Genomic DNA, 18,908 nt, shown 5'->3' with positions numbered 1-18,908 from the left:
TGATACGCAGTATATGAGACAGTGTGATCAGTGTTGTCCTGACTAGTGGGTCTCTGCTGGTGTATCCTCGCTGGTATGTCTAGGCATATAAGACAAAATAGGTGTTAGCTGCCGGATACTGGGCTGGCTGAGGCTGGCCTGCTAACCCTAATCTTGGCTCTCAGCTCCTGGGAGGCGTTATATGTGCTGCTCAGCTAGTCTTTGGGTATACTAGAGAATAACTTGACGTTGATACATGAGAGAGTTAATAAATACCGCTTGTTAGTATGGGCTAAAGAGTATATATGGGCGTCTGGTTTCAGTAAGAGGGCATAAATGGATTCATACCAGCAGAGAACACAGTATACATGTTTTACACAGACCTATCATATCCCGCTTGTCACTACCCGCAGTCCAGAAAAGTAAGCCCTCTGTGCCTCTGTGTGTGCTGGCCCTGCCCGCTAAGCCCTGGAGTGTGTGCGGCCCGTGGGCCGGATATGTGGAAGCCTCTTACAGACATGGTTCGGCTGATAGATAAAGGGTATGCGGCCCAAGTCCTGTAATAATGTTGTTACGTCCATATGGTTTTGGCTAGTGTGCCCATCGTGTCCTTCGTACTCCATCGGGTTTATGTTGCACCTCGGGAGGAATTGGTGCAAGGTGTCCCGGTGTTGTGGTGGGTCTGTGTCCGTGGGCCACCAGCCTTCAGCCCGGGGCCTTAGCAGGCGCCCGTGCCCTTTAGCCATTGATCCCATCAGCAGGATCGTGGGTCCCGGGTTCTGCCAGATCTCGGTGTTCTCCCAGGAGGTATGGCAGGCTTCAGAGGGGTTCCTCTTGGTGAGCGCCCAGCCCAGAAGAAGCGCCGGCGGTCTCACGGGCAGCTCCATCCACGTGAGTAGTGTGTCGCATAGGGGCTTTAATGCTCTGCATTCAATTTGTCTCCGGACTTTAGGGCCGCTGGTGTGGGTCGTTGCGTGTTTGCAGCCTTATGTACCTTGCTTGGTGGTGGTTGTTGTCCGCTTCAGTTTCCGTAGCTCGGTCCCCGCACACGTGGCCTCCGCCATCTTGGCCGCGGGTCTTGGGCCTGCATGGTGGTCTGAGAACGCCTCCGCGTGTAGTTTGGGGCACGGACCGGGATCACCCCCCCGGTCCAGAGGGGGGGGGACAGGACCGGGCCCGTCGATGTGCCATGTGTGTTCCGGGCTCCGTTGGGCAGGATAGTGGAGCGGCGGCCGTCCGCCCCACTCACCGCCAGGTAGGTACCCGCTGAATGCTGCAGGGGATCCTTCCTCCGGGGGACTGGAACTCCGGGAGCGAGCCTCTCCCCGGCCCCGGTAGCCCGTATACTGTGCAGGTCGGGGTTATTTGCCGCTGAATTTAGCTAAATTCTCGATTTATCGTGTAGTTTGGGCATATTGAGCAGGAGCTGGTCTTCCCTGCGACCGCTCGGCTCGGCGGCCCGGCCCCGCCCCCCTCTGTTCAAGTTTTTAATTAACATGGGCACTGACAGAACACATGCAGGCATAGGGCACAAAAAACCAGCCAGTACCACTCTGCGGCACTCAAAGTAGGTCTATAAACATGTGATACAATACAATTAAAGCTTTAAAGTAACACAAGAGGGATGGCAGTGAGTCCCCATGGAAAAAAACAAAAAAGTGTACCCAAACAATGACGTCCCTGGCAATCAGCTCTTTAAAAAAGGAAAATAGGGTTCTCTAGGTACATTAATTTAAATGTAGAAATTATACATTGGCGGCTATTATAAACTACATTTCCCATGCGGCTGTGCGGTTTCACTTCCGAAACGCGGAAGTGCCGCAAGTCACGTGGGAGATTTCGATCGTTTAAATTTATATCTTCCCACCCTCGTTTTAGCTAAATATACATTTAATTACATGTCATGTTATCATATATTATCTTTTTATGACACTATTTATGAGTTTCTAGCTTTTCTATTCTATTTAATTTTGATTGGCTGGACCATTTTGGCGCCAATATTCTAATTACTTGTGTTCTTATATAACACTAATTTGCCAGGTATTGTATGTTATTCCATTTGAAAAAGTCTGTTGACGAAATGCGTTATAGAAATTTTATATTGTGTATTTTTGTATTAAAAGTATTTTGGTCATTTGTTTGTGCCAATTATCTTTTTTTATATGCACATAATTTTTACTCTACCCTGGCTTTTTATTATTTTATTTATTTTTTACCGTTCTTGGTTTTATAACCCTTGGAAGTTTCCTGCACCCCAAGAAATCCTAAGTGGGGATTAATCCACCTATGCTGATATCAAAGAGCAGTCGGTCTGCTCTCCACTTGTAAGTACGTTTTCGATTAATTTATATTGACACTGTCATACAGTGAGCACTATTGGTTGTGTCTTTCTCCTTTCTGAGAATTGGACACCAGTGACGGAGAGGTACCCACTACATATCCTATAAGCGGGGATTATACCGCTGTACGCGCTTTACCCTAGAGTTGGATATAAGTTCTTATAAATGTGAGTTCTCTACTGTTATTTTCTATTACGTCCATATTTGAGCTATACAGATTGCACTATTGGTTGTCTTCCATATAAGTGGAACCACTACAATACCTGAAGATCTCATCACTGCACTTACTTCCCTAAAGACCATTCGTAAGGACATATTATTTGGACTTTCTTTCATTTGGACTTTTGCTTATAATTTTTTTATCTAGTGTGGCGCAGCCTTTTTTATTGTTACATTAATTTAAATGCCCCTTCTTTAGAAGGATAAGGGTCAATGTTTGCACCCTACCTAGTATTTCTAATTTTCCACTTCAACACACATGGGCCATTCCTTGAACTGCCTTAAAACAGGGGGTTTGTAGAAAGTTGCATTGGTCTGTTTTGGGTGGTAGCGCTATTTGATGGACCTGCTGGGGTTTTAAGAACTCTTCTAAATCTCTGCCTGTGTTTGGCTGGGGTACCATTGCAGGTCTCCTTACGATATTTTAACACCTTAATAGTGTCAAATGTATTTTATTATACAGTACTGCCTCTGAGTGCCCTAAAAGAGTTAAGAAACTGTTAGCCATGTCACTCATGCATAGTGAGGTTAGAGGCAATCAGCATTTAATTTTTTTTAATTTTTTTTAATTATCTGTAATTTAATTTCCTTTGATATTGAGTCTAGTGAGAGTTGTTTAGCACCCAGAAACAAAAGTTTTCTTAGTATTCTGATACATTATTACCTGATACACTTACTGTTGTAGGTAAGGATAGGAGCTAAATGCCATGGCAACAATTTCAAAGAAAGACTGCTAAGAAAAAAAGTACTGCCTGGTTTACTGCCTTTAGATAAATATCCCATTGTTCTCTATCTGGCTTAGGATCTTCACATACATCTGTTTCATTTTAGCAGCTATCTCCAGCAGGTCACCTCACCTCAGGAAGTGGAGCACTTGCCCAATTATATAGAAGCCTCTGTTTGAAGATGACAACTAGAGTCATATGTCCACGGATGTAAGGGGGGGATTGTTGTGTAATGGATGTTATGAACTGTTTGGTAACTGGAAGGGATTTTATTTTGACACATTTGATTAATAGACAGAAATACACAACAGAATATGCAGTTGGAGAATAAAGTAGAAGTTGGTAGCATGTAGAGTAATTCTTTGATAGAAAAACTCTAAAGCATGAGGATAAGATTTGATAATTTTTCCGTTCTGCAAGTAAGTATGAATATCTGGGAAAATCAGGAAGTCACTATGATTTTTTTTATTTTAGTAAACTCAAAATGTTAGCTGGAAAAATATCTCCATCTTTACTATGTTCACAGTTTGATTGCTTTACTTTGTAATTTGCAATTCAAATTTAATTTAGCCACATATAAATAGAAGAGGGGTTACGGCAGTACCTCTAAAAAGACAAACTGAATAACTTTGTGCTGCTGCCCTTGTACCCTGTTGCTCAAATCCAAATGTATAAGGTGAAGAAAGTGAAACCAGATGCTAAATATGCACACACAGTGTCACATGAAATGTATTGAAGGAACAAACAACATATGATTCTGGTTTCCCCTTTATCAATGCCAGAAATGTTCTTCAATAAAATAATAAATAATGAAACCCTAAATGCTATACTGGCTTTTTCATCTTTTTCACTGATAAATCATTCTAGGATCCAACCTATGAGCTGGCCCAGGGCTTAAAACCTGATGTCCTATGCTGCTAACCAGACCTTACAGGTTATACACCACTGCTAGCCGTAGCGTACCCACCAGGGGTAAATTTCTACTTGCCAGGGCTAAAGATTCACTTGCCAAAGACTAGCGTTGAGTGGAAATTATGAGAACTGGGCTGATTCCTCCAGAATCATGAACTGAATGGGTCTAGGAGACCTCATCACATAGACCACAAGGATGACTGTCAGAAAGTAGACTTGTGAGAGACAGAGAGTCCTGGCTCAATCCAGAGTTTCTTCTTTTTTTTTTAATGTTTGGTCTGCTTGGGCAGAGCTGTAAAGTGATTTACAAGAAATAGAGGAGTTAACCAATAACCTAGTTACCATTTGCTCCAAGCCAACGGTCTCCCACTCAGTTCCACTCAAGGTATGCATCGAAACTAACAAAATATCTTTTAGCCATCCATCTTGATTACAATATATAAAACATAAAATCTGATGCATTTCATCTGCTTTATGGCTTAATCGTGATTTAGTTGGGAACACCGTTCGAAACGCGTCAGATTTGATGCTTTTTTTAACTAGATTGTTACTATATTTTTAAATGTATCCATAAAAGCCCAACTTGCCATTCCCTTTACTCTAGCTCTAATTTTTACTTTGAAGAGGAAACCATTTATCTCAAATAGCTACATTTTGCATAACAGTTTAAAAAACATTTCTCCTCCTTCACAGCCTTAATGGCTTCTTTCCAGTATCTAAAGAGGGAGGTGGAATAATGTAGATCTCTAAGAACATTGAGCATACTATAGGAATTAATTGCAAGCTTTAATAGTAACACTATGTACTACCTTGTACAGTACAGCTGCTTGGTGTAACTGTACATACCATGTCCACATACATTTTTCTTTTTACTTTCTGGTGTTTAGTATAACTGTGCATTCAGTTTTATACGTATTACCTGAACTCCAAAACACTGGATGGACCAATCATAAAACAAGCAAAACATACAATTAAACAAAATGTTTTGTTTGATTCATGATTCGAAATTCATCTGTGAAATTAATCTGTGTTGTGATAAAAACACAATGACTGATAGGAAAAAAAATAATAAGTGATGGTTAGGGGACAGCCACTAAATGTTGATTTTATTCACAGTTCACGTGACAAGGGATCAATAGAGAGAAAAAAAAGAGGAGCATTAAAAAAAAAATCTATTTTTTATATATTTTTAATTTTTGCACCATTTTCATTAGTCCAAATCGTTTTTCCTGTAACTATTGCATCGACGAAATGTGTCTGGCCCGAAATGCCACATGGACGAAACCCGAATCGCCTGAAACTAAATTGAATCAAATCTAGTGTTTAGGTACCTGTATTTTCGCAAATGCCTTCTAGTTCCTTACAATTTATAGTATTAGTAATAATAATAATAATAGTTATTATTATTATTATTATTATTATTTTGATTAATAAAACACCATGGAATATATATCTAAAAGATGAACAAAACAATTCAAAATTTTAATTATGTACATTCTTAACATTTAAATACTTTTATTTTTTGAATGTCAGAGAACGTCAATCGATACAGAAATAAATGCATTGTATTAATATTTTATGCTATGATTACATGCTAGCCAGTGGCGTACATACCAGGGTTGCAGGGGTTGCGGCTGCGACCGGGCCCGGCCCATGAGGGGGCCCGGCCGCCCTGCGACCCAGGTATGTACCCACAGGGCCAGCCTCTTCTGCTGGGGGGCCCAGGAGCCGGCCACCTCTGGGCCCCCCGAGGCTGGCCCTGCTGTCACCCGGCTGGCTGTCGGGCGCGCGAGGGAGCACTGTCCCCTGGGTTCTCCCTCTTCAGCTCCCTCGCGCACCGCACTGAAACCGGAGCCGGAAGATGACGTCATCTTCCGGCTCCGGCATCAGTATGCGGCGCGCGAGGGAGCTGAAGAGGGAGAACCCAGGGGACAGTGCTCCCTCGCGCGCCCGACAGCCAGCCGGGTGACAGCAGGGCCAGCAACACCACTGGACCCCAGGGAATCCCGCCAGCTCTCCCACAGGTAAGGAGGCTGGGGGATTAAATTAAAAAAAGTTTGAGTGTGTTAGTGTTAGTGAGTGTGTGTGTGTTAGTGAGTGTGTGTGTGTTAGTGAGTGTGTGTGTTAGTGTGTGTGTTAGTGAGTGTGTTAGTGTTAGTGAGTGTGTGTGTTAGTGAGTGTGTTAGTGTTAGTGAGTGTGTGTGTTAGTGAGTGTGTTAGTGTTAGTGAGTGTGTTAGTGTTAGTGAGTGTGTGTGTTAGTGAGTGTGTGTGTTAGTGTGTGTGTTAGTGTTAGTGAGTGTGTGTGTTAGTGTTAGTGAGTGTGTGTGTTAGTGAGTGTGTGTGTTAGTGTTAGTGAGTGTGTGTTAGTGTTAGTGAGTGTGTGTTAGTGAGTGTGTGTGTTAGTGTTAGTGAGTGTGTGTGTTAGTGAGTGTGTGTGTTAGTGTTAGTGAGTATGTGTGTTAGTGAGTGTGTTAGTGAGTGTGTGTGTTAGTGAGTGTGTTAGTGAGTGTGTGTGTTAGTGTCAGTGAGTGTGTGTGTTAGTGTTAGTGAGTGTGTGTGTTAGTGTTAGTGAGTGTGTGTGTTAGTGAGTGTGTTAGTGTTAGTGAGTGTGTTAGTGAGTGTGTTAGTGAGTGTGTGTGTTAGTGTTAGTGTGTGTGTTAGTGTTAGTGAGTGTGTGTTAGTGTTAGTGTTAGTGAGTGTGTGTGTTAGTGTTAGAGGGTGTGTGTTAGTGAGTGTGTGTTAGTGTTAGTGAGTGTGTGTGTTAGTGAGTGTGTTAGTGTTAGTGAGTGTGTGTGTTAGTGTTAGTGAGTGTGTGTGTTAGTGTTAGAGTGTGTGTGTTAGTGAGTGTGTTAGTGTTAGTGAGTGTGTTAGTGAGTGTGTGTGTTAGTGTTAGTGTGTGTGTTAGTGTTAGTGAGTGTGTGTTAGTGAGTGTGTGTGTTAGTGTTAGAGGGTGTGTGTTAGTGAGTGTGTGTTAGTGAGTGTGTGTGTTAGTGAGTGTGTTAGTGTTAGTGAGTGTGTGTGTTAGTGTTAGTGAGTGTGTGTGTTAGTGTTAGAGTGTGTGTGTTAGTGAGTGTGTTAGTGTTAGTGAGTGTGTGTGTTAGTGTTAGAGTGTGTGTTAGTGTGTGTGTGTGTGTGTTAGTGTTAGAGTGTGTGTGTTAGTGTGTGTGTCTGTTACTGAGTATGTTTGTGTGCGTCTGTCACTGAGTGTGTGTCTGTCAGTAAATGTGCGCGTCTGTTCATGAGAGTGTGTGTGTCTTAAGCACTTACCTTTCTCCAGCGCCGGCCTCCCTTAACGCTGGGGATCTCCGTCCCCATCTGCCTCTCAGCTCCGAATGCACATGCGTGGCAAGAGCCACGCGCGCATTCAAACCGCCCATAGGAAAGCATTACTCAATGCTTTCCTATGGACGTTCAGCGTCTTCTCACTGTGATTTTCACAGTGAGAATCGCAGAAAATCCTCTAGCGGCTGTCAATGAGACAGCCACTAGAGGCTGGATTAACCCTCAGTGAAACATAGCAGTTTCTCTGAAACTGCTATGTTTTCAGCTGCAGGGTTAAAACTAGAGAGACCTGGCACCCAGACCACTTCATTGAGCTGATGTGATCTGGGTGTCTGTAGTGGTCCTTTAAGTGTATGTGTTTATGCATGCACTGGCATACATACCGCGGTCGCACGGGTCGCAGCCCTGCGACCAGGTGCCCGCCACCATGTGTTGCGGCCCCAGCCTGCACAGAGTAAGCGCTCGCGCTGGGGGAGGGGGGGGGCCCGGATCAGTTTTCGCACCGGGGCCCCATGGGTTGTGTGTACGCCACTGATGCTAGCTACAAACTCCCGGTTGAAATATATTATCTTATTTTCGTAACTTGGTAGAGAAATAGTTAAGAAACATTAATACTCATTAAATATATCTGGATATCTGATGTGAGCATAGCTAAGCAAAAAAAACATACTACAGTTTTTTTCCAAGAGAACCAGGATTGTAAAACTACTTAAAATTTATTTTAACAATAATTCCATGCACATTGTACTATGAGAAAACTCGATGTAGCCATCATATTAGGTAAGAAATGTTCTGATTGATAGAAGAATAACACAATAAAAAATGATGACATGTTTTACGAAGTGGTTCATAAGATGAACTGAACATGCTCAGCAAATGAGTCAAAAAAAATACGCATACGTGTACGAATGAAGGCTGATTTTTTATTCTGTGTTTTTTGTTTATATAGCTGTTTAAATATACACTAGACACTTTAATTCTAGGATTAAAACGCTGGGAATGCCATTTAGATTGTTTCTTTTTCTTACTGGAGTTTTGACTTCATATGCACTTATTCCAGGAATATAAATTAATCCAAAGTGACTCATAAAATGTGCAATTCTTCTGACCCAAGAGAGATGTTGCTTTCTGATGCTCTCTTCAAAAATTCAGTCTTGTGGACACTGATGGCTTGGAATAAAATGTACATTATGTTCTCTTCTTACTTTTGTCACAAACTGTTTTTTGGTCTTTTTTTTGTCTCTCATCATAATTCAGTAGCAATGCGTGTCTATCTATCTATCTATGTAATAAACTTCCTTTAAAAATCTTGTTCTTTAGAAACATACTGCCAGGCAACTACAGATGACTAGTAAATAACAAAAGTATTTTTGCAGGTCCTTCTGACCCAATTTTCCAAGTCATCTCATGGTGATTATTTGAGTGATTATGTAACCCTTACTTTTAAATTAATATTTTTGGGGAAAAAAAATCAAATTTTCTGTTAAACTCAACCATATAGAAACCAGAAAAAAACACAAACAATGAGCTAATGATGGAATTGCATAATTTAAAATAAATTAGACACTTTGAAAAGATAGTCCATCTTGCATTTTTTGACCTTAGTGTTAAGAGTACCTTTAAAAAGGCCAAGTTAGGTATCCAAGATCACTAAATATGTTCTAAACTAAATAAGAACGATAAGCATACTTGGTTGTTTATTCATCTTTGTTTTCTAAAAGAAAGTACATTTTGTTTAAAATTTTCCAACATTTGTAACTACAAATTCAAGCAATTTGTAGTAATGAAATTCTCCTTATTCCTCCATAAATATATAACACTTTCTCCTTGTAGGCCACTGATCATCAGGAGGTATGGTTGATGTGTCTTGAGATATACATATTCATTGAACCCTGAGGGAACTCAGAGTGGGGACACTGACATGTTTGTACATCCATTGCCAACATAATAAAAGTGTGATTTATGGATTTATTTTACTATTTTTACTTTTGTTCCAGGCTGGATAATAAAGCTGTTGGTAGAATTACACCGTGACAGTTAAATTAAATATATCTGTATGTACATTGTGCTACACTAAAACAAATAGTAATGGGGTAAACTGTAGTTTTCTTAACTAACATTAATATATTTCCAATATATTGACTGACCAACCATTGTCCCAGTCAACCTTTAAAACTCTTGCTTTTGTGGGCTGTTCTGGTGGCAGCATTGTGACCTCGATCCGAAACAACATAATGATGTTGGCGTCTCGGTTATCACCGCTACATACAGACAGTGAGTCGTGGTCACTCTGTAAGAGTCCAACAGGAGACTTGAACCTGTGGTCTTGTGCTTTCCAGGTCTGTGTCTCTGCCTCTGAACCACAGAGGTTCAGTTCTTGCTTTCTGCCTGGAAGTTAATTCCTGCCCTGTCTAGTATCCAGCACTGGGGGGCTGGACATTATTTGGAATTACTCCTGGTACACCTGTTGTGGATAGTCTTGTTAGCCAGGTATAAAAAAAACTGCCTCTCCCAGAAGGCAGTGTCAGTTCCTTGACTCTGGCGATCGGTTTGTGGTTTCCTGTTCCCCAGAAGTCTCCTTGTTCCTGTGTTTCCTGTTTGTTCCTCGTTCCTGACTCTGGCCTTGTTCCTGACTTCGCTGATCTCCGTTCTCCCGATCCTTGCTCGTCTGACTACCCACTCTGGCTGACCCCTGCTTGCCTCCTGGACTTTGCTTTTGGTTATTTCTTTATTTGTTATTTATTAATAAAGGTGTTTTTGCATCTAGTTCTGTCTCTGTCTGGTTCCTGGTCCCTAACAGTTGGCCAGTTTTGATTTTAGGTATGCAGATGTCGTTCAGCTGATCACCTAGGAGACAACTGCACAACCAAGTTACTCTGCAATTTAGCAGGAAAGTGAATAGGAGCATGAGATGAAATTTTCTCTCAATGTCCCCAAAGTGAACTTTTATTTAGTTATTCTTTCCAGTAATGGAACAGTTAAGAATGTTCTACTAGGTAAGGATACCTTTAGGCTAAGGCATTGGTCATATCATTTTTATTATTAAGCTTTACGAATGCACTTGGAACTCCCACATGGATACAAGAGGTGACCGCACTGTAATATATTCAATTATGCTTCCTTGTTCTGTGTACACCTTCAACTATCCACAGGACTTGTACTCCCAAAAGGCCTACCTCAAGATAGCTTCCAATCCAGAAGTTGTGACAAGAAAGAAAAAAAAAACACAACAAATATCAACACTAACAATATAAAAAATGTTGTGTGTGGTTGTATAGGACACCGTAAAGAGAGAGAGTTGATGCTTTGTTACCATTGCAAAAAGACCACTAATAGACCTCTGCACATTGTTTGCAAACATTCTAAATGATTGCCCAATCCTTAATCGTATTACATTTAGATTAAATGTATAGCCCAACCATTATTAACCCCTTCCATTATCGGTCCTGCGATCTCATAAATGGTTACCTTCTAATGGATGTGACAATGATTGCAGGTTGATTATTCCCTGCTATCCAATATAACCAACCCTGCTTTTTTGTGTGATTTTTGGATGGATATCTCCAAGAATACACAGTATGTAGGCTAGACTGGAACGCAGGTGAAGGAAGAAATTGATTATTATGTAGATTTAAAATAAGAAAAAAAAAATAGTAAAACCGATTCTGGCAGCTGAAGGAAGCTAATACTAAAATTAACATATAAAATAGGAAGTGAAATGGAGATCATGAACAAGGTCAGCATCAAGTGAAACTTGGATGTAAGCCTTGAATAAGAAAAATGATGAAAGCTCATCAAATAAAAACAACTGCTCTCATAAACAGAACAAAAATGGATTTACTCATTAAACATGGAATTGCAATCAACACTAGTTTTAAAGTGACTGGTGGTGTTGTAATCTAAGAGGATATACAGTTTTTCCTTAAAAATTGCATTTACTGTTATATAAAAAGAATGGCAATTTTTTTTATCATTGGATGTTTTTTGTTTGGTTATTAATTATGTCCAACAGAGAAGGTACAGCAAAGTCTTTAAACAATTAAAGGAACCACTACAGCATACTAACCACTACAGCATACTTTTTAGAACAGTTGAACGTCTTATTTAGGGGTCAGCCAGGTGTCGCTTCCCACCTCCAATATAATCTCAGGCTGCGCTAAGTCCAATGGTGCAGGGCATAGTTCATGGGCTCAGAGTTATCAGCTGACATTGACAATAATCTAAGTCTTAAGCCTTAGCTAAGCTCTGGAGAGCTATGTAATTTATTGCTTGGGTGCTTCCAGCTCTCTGGTGGCTGTAGTAGAGGCAAGGCATGGTCCTTCTACTAAAAAGTCAAAAACAGTTTGTTTACATTGGAGGGTTGCCAGGGCACTCCTGGCACCATAACTACTGCAACACATTGTAGTGGTTATTATGTTTAGAGTACTCTTTTAAACTTGAGTGTACTGAATTTCGTGGAAGATTGAGAGATAACAAATAGTGCTTGTTTGGTTTCTACAGTAACATTATGTAACATTGCTACATTCTGGGAGGTTGCATTTTAAATAGAAAATTTGAAAAGTGTGTTTTGAGGTTTCTGTTGAAAGATCATAAATATAAGAAATGCTTTTGTTTTCTCAATCTCCTTCACCCACAAAGAAAATACGTTTTGTATATAGTAATACGTTTTACGGAAAATATCTCGTACGTAAAGTCATGCAGATCTAAACTACATGTAGCCACACAATTTAACAAAATAAATAATGCATTACTATGATAACAACGGGCAACAAGATTAATAATATTTAAGGTCTAGATGCCTAATTACATTTGCAACTATACTATCACGCAGTAAATTGTAGCCTAATATAATTATATTAATTTGTTTAGTTATCAAAGTAGAAACAAACTACATTGTAACTTTGTCTTAACTGTGACATTTCCTCTTTAAGTACTAACTCAATGCCTCAAAGGTGTGGACACTGAGTAGGTGAAAAACTGGAGTGAAACAGGAGTAGGAACAGCCAACACAAACAGCTGGGAGACACATTATAGTCAAGGTGATTTCTTTCAAACCTCCCACCACCACTTTCATGCCAAGCATAAGATTGAAGGGCATCCAACAGACAAAGAAAGATACAATTGTATTAAAAGTTTTTAGGGTTTTTTACCGGACTGTGGTAGCATGTCAGTAGAAGCCTTCCATACTATTGTGCGGCTGAACTGTTATATTCAATCTGTCATTTGAAACTGGAAGTTATTTGATTATCTTGTTGCTTGGGTGTCCGGCGTTCACTGTCCACCCCCTGACCTCATCTGTGGTCAGTGGGTGTGGACTATTAAATTTGAAAAAATGGGGGGGTGACATCCTTATGTCTCTCTCAGCTCCCTTCCATGGTGAATTAGTGGGGTTACTTACTAAAATGGGGGATATCCCCACTCCAACTCCTACACCAGCAAATGAAGCTATTGTAATATTAGGAGAGAATATAATGTTCCCACCCCAGATCCCACCCACTAGCAGCATTATAAAAGGTTAGTTATAAAATTAAGGGGGGGGGGGCGGGGGGTAATGTTCCCAGGCCCAACCATTATCATTTATAATACTCAAGGGAGGGGACCTAGTGTCCTGAGCCCACACCTATGGACAGTAGGGAGATACTCTAATTGTAATATACAAAGGGGGGATAGGAGTCCCCAATATTCTAGCAACCTGTCCATCTGAAGTCTTCTTTTTTGTAAATCTTCCTATATGCAGCCACCCAAAAAAGACCAAATAAAAAACTGTAATACCACAACGCACAATAAAAAATAAAGTAGTTGCAATTCTGACCTCGTTTTTGTTCAGTACTCAGTCATTTTGGCGAGTTGAAAATATAGGATAAAAATGTACACTTACCTAAATGACATGGAGACATGAGATGGAGACACAGTTCAGTTCAATTTGGCCTAGATTTTGTCATGTCGTTGTAACTTTCTTCTTAGCTAAATAAATGCTCCTAGCCAACAGACAAAAGGTATTGTATAGGCATTGGTAGATGTTGGGCAATTCATAAGATAAAGTAAGGAGATAGTATACCAGATTTAATATCCTCTATAATTCGACAATTTGTTTCGAACATGATTTGGAGAACTTTTCATTCGGAATTCATCTAAAACAGACTGACTATACTAAAAGTACCACAAATAGCTTGAGAATTCATCAGGAATTTTCAAATGATTACTGACCTGTTTCCTAATTTATTAAATAACTGCTTGTTGTAGGCATGGGTGGAATATGTAGACCAACATTTTTATTATTTTTATCACCCATCCCACAACCATCCTGGAGGCATATCGGAATGATATATTTCTAGTGCATTTTGTAAATTTTCACTAAATGTATCATTTTGTTCCAAATTAGATGATCACAATAAATGCAATTCCCAATGCCATTATTTCTGATTTGTTTTTAATAAATATTTGATTTGTCTTTTGTTTTGGTTAAAAAAACAAAAAATTTTATGCTCCAATATTTAACTCTTCTCTGTTTTCATACAGAACTTATATTTAATTTACGGGATGAACTCCACGACAAATTCAGAAACTGCACAGCTGCGTCATGTCGTACAAGTGGTGGTCACAGTGATCTTCAGCTTAATTTTCGTCCTGGGAATGATGGGGAATGGTACAGTTATTTGGATAACTGGCTGTCGACTGCAGAGGAGCATCAACACAGTTTGGTTTTTCAATCTAGCCCTGGCTGATTTTATCTCCACCTTTTTGGTCTTGGTCACTGTCCTATACTTGTTACTGGATCTCCACTGGCCTTTTGGACCAATTCTGTGCAAATTAGTTAACTGCATATTCGGTCTTACAATCTATGCCAGCATCCTCCTGCTAAGTGCTATCAGTATTGACCGCTGTATTCTGGTGATTTTCCCAGTCTGGTGCCAAAATTATCGCAACCCCAGAATGGTATCAATTACTTGCTTGGTGATTTGGTTAGTCTCTGTTGCCCTGGTGCCTGGCTCCTATACCCTCTCCGAGATGTCCACGGAAAGCAACCGTAGCTCCTGCAAGAACCTTGATGTTTTTGAAGACTGGGAAAAAAGAGAAGCTGCCATCTTCACAGTTTGCATTTTCCTCTACCAGTTTCTAGTACCCCTATGTGTTATATTGATTTCTTATGCCATCCTCCTACTTACATTACATAAGAAAAAACTGAACAGGTCAAGCAAACCATTTCTTGTTGTTACAGGAGTGGTTTTCTCTTTCTTTCTCTGTTGGCTTCCCTATCATGCCTTGGCATTGACTCGTGTCTTTCTGGGAAGCCTTCCAGTTTTGGTTAATTTGGTAGCTGTACCACTGTCCAAGTGCTTAGCAATGTTTAATAGCTGTATTAATCCAATACTCTATGTATTTATCGGAAGAGAATTCAAAGATGCTGTAAAGAGGTCATTGACACAAGTCTTTAAAACAGTTTTTGAGGAAACTCCGCAATAAACAAAACAATGTCAATGTTTACAGACTCAAAACACTATTACGGGACAGAAGTTGTACATCCTTTGACTGCAAAACCTTTACCAGTATATATATTTGGACATTGCTGCTACTAGACTGTAGTGTATGGATTAAACTGACTGAAACAACTTTAATCATGTTTGTGTTGGCCAATGACATTGATCCACTCTATTGTTGTGCAAGAACGATTTTGACCATCTGGAGAAGTTTTGTGTGCAGTAGTCAGGGAAACAGTTTGCAAAGATGTATAGATGACTTGTACTTATTGCTGTCACTTTGGAGCCAAGAATTCAATATAATTCCTACCATAATTTTCTCTGGTTCATGATATGGATGTATTTGTAGAAAGTTACGTACTGTATTTGTGTCATGAACTAGGAATTTGAAGTCAACACTCGGTGTCTCAAGATCACTAAATCCATAGTCATCATTTGTAAATGAATTGTAATTTCAAGGCTCCTCTGCAAAGTGAATTCATTCAAGAAGCTTACTATTTGTATTGTGTAATAATTTGTAACAGTGCCATAACTGTATTACATACATGGACCTCATTGCAAAGTGCATTTTTTCTGGTTAAGTCAAATAAATTATCTGTGTATACTGTGAAGTCAAAGAAAGCATGTGACCACTCATTGTATGGTCATACCCTAAAAATGTAGACAAAAAAGATATCCCGCTAGGCATCCAGGAATCTAATGAAGTCTTAAAGTGTATATTTTTTTACTTATCATCCCATTTAGAATGTGATATATGGACACCTTAATTATGAGGGAAACCTTCTTTATACTACATGTCGCAATAGACGGTTAGCAGTGGCGTAACTATCACGGTTGTAGGGGTTGCAGCTGCGAATGGGCGCATTCTGATGCTGACCTCAAGTGATATGAGTCAGGTAAGGGGTGTCCCTTATATAGGGGAGTGAATTAATTTAAGCCCCTCCCACAAATACAGGCCAAACGGCCTTAATACATATATATATATTTTAATGTTTTCTCTATTTAGCGAGTTGAAAATTGCCCAATAGCATTTTGTACAGTGAAGACTGGTGTGAGATTAAAAATATGTAATTCTCAGGTAATGACCAGTATTTATGACCACTACATGGATACCAGTAGATACTGGAAAACAATTACAATAAATATTCGAAACTAGCTGTCTGCAATGAGTAACATTACAATGTAATCCCATCCTTTGCTTTCTGTAGCAACAGGGGAAATACATGCTTAGTGTTCATACTTGACTTGACCATAAACATCCTGCCTCTTCTCATGAAAATTAACCATCATAACCATCCTGCCTTGGTCTTGGCTGCTAAAGCTATATTCTAGTGGTTACAGAGCGCTATGGTGCCTGACTGTCTTAAACAGAAACTATACCTCTCAGGCATATTGGGGGTTCTAACATCCTACATATCTAAGCATCAACGTGCACAGTCAGAACCATAGGCATTCTGGGAGAGGGGTTTATGGGTGCTGAAGCCCCGGATGTGGGACTCTAAATACTTCTATTTGTACAGTTGGTTGAAAATGTTGGTGCATATTAGTGTTTTTTTTTTTGTTTTTTTTTAAATATTACATCAGACAGCTACTTCTCAAAGCAGCCACATTTTATAAAAAAGAAAGATTGGTGGTATAGCCCTCTGTTAAGCTAATTAGGGGGATAGGATGGTACACCCACCCCACCAGTGACTATGCCGAGAGGCTTCCAAGGAGCATAGCTTTGCTGTACACCCCTATGTCAGCTAGGTAGCATGGTGGAATCTCATTAAAGATCTAGTTGTGCTTGTGTTGCATGTGCTCGTTTCTAGCTATGCCTTCAATGAGATTCTGGAGACTGTCAACAACACACTGTAGAAAAGGAAAGGGTACAGGGAGGCAGCACCTTGTGGGTGTCCTCAAACTCATATGTTAGTCAGTCAGTATGGAGAATATAAGGACAGAAAACAGAATATAGTGTAGTATATCCTATAGGTGGTGAGTTAGAATAAGAGAAATGTCACTTACAATTTTCTGGAGCTTATGTTCACTTCCTGATGTCTGCGCCTGAACAGTATGATCTCCTCCTGTGGATATGTCACTCAGCTTGGTTACTTGTAGATGAGTGACATCTCATCCCTGCACCCTTTCCTGGCCTATAATTAGTTATGGCCAGATAGAAGAGACTTTGGTTTGGGAAGTATCAGCTGCCATACCCAGATCTAACAAGCTCTAGGAACCTCACCATTGAACATATGTAATACACTGTAGGAAGGAAGAGTGATAACATAAAACGGTAGGGATATCTCGCGATACATTACTAACCCTCTGGACACCCTGGTCATAGCTCTGTTTATTACATGATGTGGAGCATTGACTAATTATTAATAAAATCATGTACCGTATCAACCAATCTTTTTTTTTTTTTTACATTAAGGTTAGTAAGTTTGTTTTTAGCAGCATAAAAACATACAGATCTTTAAAGTGTGGTTTTAGTGGCTTAGTCAGTTTCAATTTTGCAAACTGATAAAAGAACATGAACTATTTCATGAGAAGTCATAATGATAATTAATTTCCTGAATACATAATCAGAATTAACAAAGCAAGATTTGCACGAAAGATATCATGCAAAAACACAGACAAAAGCTGTAACATTTTAAAATACTTTCTGTGTTCAACAGCCTTTTTCATTGAAGAACCACCATCGAAATGAAGTGGTCTGGGTGCAATGGTCCTTTGGTTTTAACTCTTCTACTGCAAACATCACAGTTTAGTCGATACAGATACAGATAAGTGCTACGGAATCTGTTGGCGCTATATAAATGGCAATAATAATAATAAATCAATGTTTTTTTGCAGGTTTAAACACACCTCTAGTGTCTGTCTTCCTGAAAGTCCCCATGAGAACCAAGTCAAACTCAGTTTTCAATCAAACGCTGGTCCTAGAGCAGCATTTGATTGGTACAGCCCATTGATTTGCAGTGTATGACCACTAGCCTCCCAAAGTTTCAGTTTCTCCATATGGGGAAGCATTAGATTTGCTTAGATCATCAGTCTTGATAATCTCAGCCAGGGAGGAGGGGTGGTAGGACGGTCAGATCAGAAGTTAAAAATGCATGGGGGGAGGGAGTGGGTGGTCGGAGTCTTTACTATTTGTAGGAAGTTATAGTGTTGGACTGCACGGTTGTATTCCTAATGCTATAGTGTTCCTTTAACGAAACAGGAATTTGTTATTTTGCTGTATTTTTCTAACCATCTATTGACAGTCCTGAGTCTGAATCACCAACTCTTTCAATCAACATTTTTATTCTTTAATCAAAGCAAAACAAGCCAGTATATGCTCACTCCAAATAATATAAAAGTAGCCTATTTAGCCGTTAGATTGGCATAATAATGAATTGTCAGGATTGACAAAGACCTCCATGAGTTTAGCATGTTGTCATGTGAGTCTTACGGCTAAATAAACTCAATTTTTGAGAACTTGGTGATTTGTCTTTCCATAACTGTGGACCTAAAGGTGGGGATCTACTCCTGAGAGTCCAACAGTATGTGAATGCCACCAGCCAGTGATACATTCTTACAGTTTATTTCTCAAAGAACCCATTGTAATGAGCAATAAACATCTTTATCAAAAAAAAACACAGATAAAAATCAATTACTTGAAATAGAAAATTAAAGATTACATATTGATTTAACTATCTGAAATTTCAAATTATAAGTTGTTTACATTCACTACAGAGATAGATAGATAGATAGATAGATAGATTTCTCAAAGAACCCATTGCAAATATTCTATCTATCTGTCTGTCTGTCTATCTATCTATCTGTTTGTATATCTATCTATCTATCTATAAAAAGTTTGAATGCATTAGTTTTTTTTTTTTCCATTTTGTGGTCTAGTCTACGCTGAGATAGGAACAGTCTACGCTGAGATAGGAACATGACATAAAGTGAAACTCACAACAGGGTTAAGAGATCGTACCATTAAATTAGG

General features: G+C 39.6%; 1 protein-coding gene across 1 annotated transcript in view; it reads left to right on the top strand.

Moving 5' to 3' along the window:
* The window catches only part of LOC134577178 (chemerin-like receptor 1), a 67,924-nt gene extending 52,377 nt beyond the window's left edge, over positions 1 to 15,547 (top strand). The window contains exon 2 of the mRNA XM_063435847.1: positions 13,977 to 15,547. Within this exon, the coding sequence (XP_063291917.1) occupies positions 13,998 to 14,921 (924 nt within the window). The 5' untranslated portion in view covers positions 13,977 to 13,997 and the 3' untranslated portion in view covers positions 14,922 to 15,547. The remainder of the gene's footprint in view (positions 1 to 13,976) is intronic.
* Positions 15,548 to 18,908: the final 3,361 nt, after the last annotated feature.

The sequence above is a fragment of the Pelobates fuscus genome, chromosome 11 (assembly GCF_036172605.1).
Source record: "Pelobates fuscus isolate aPelFus1 chromosome 11, aPelFus1.pri, whole genome shotgun sequence".
Lineage (NCBI taxonomy): Eukaryota > Metazoa > Chordata > Amphibia > Anura > Pelobatidae > Pelobates > Pelobates fuscus.
Note: the sequence above shows the minus strand (reverse complement) of the source record. Positions and strands in the feature narration are given on the sequence as shown.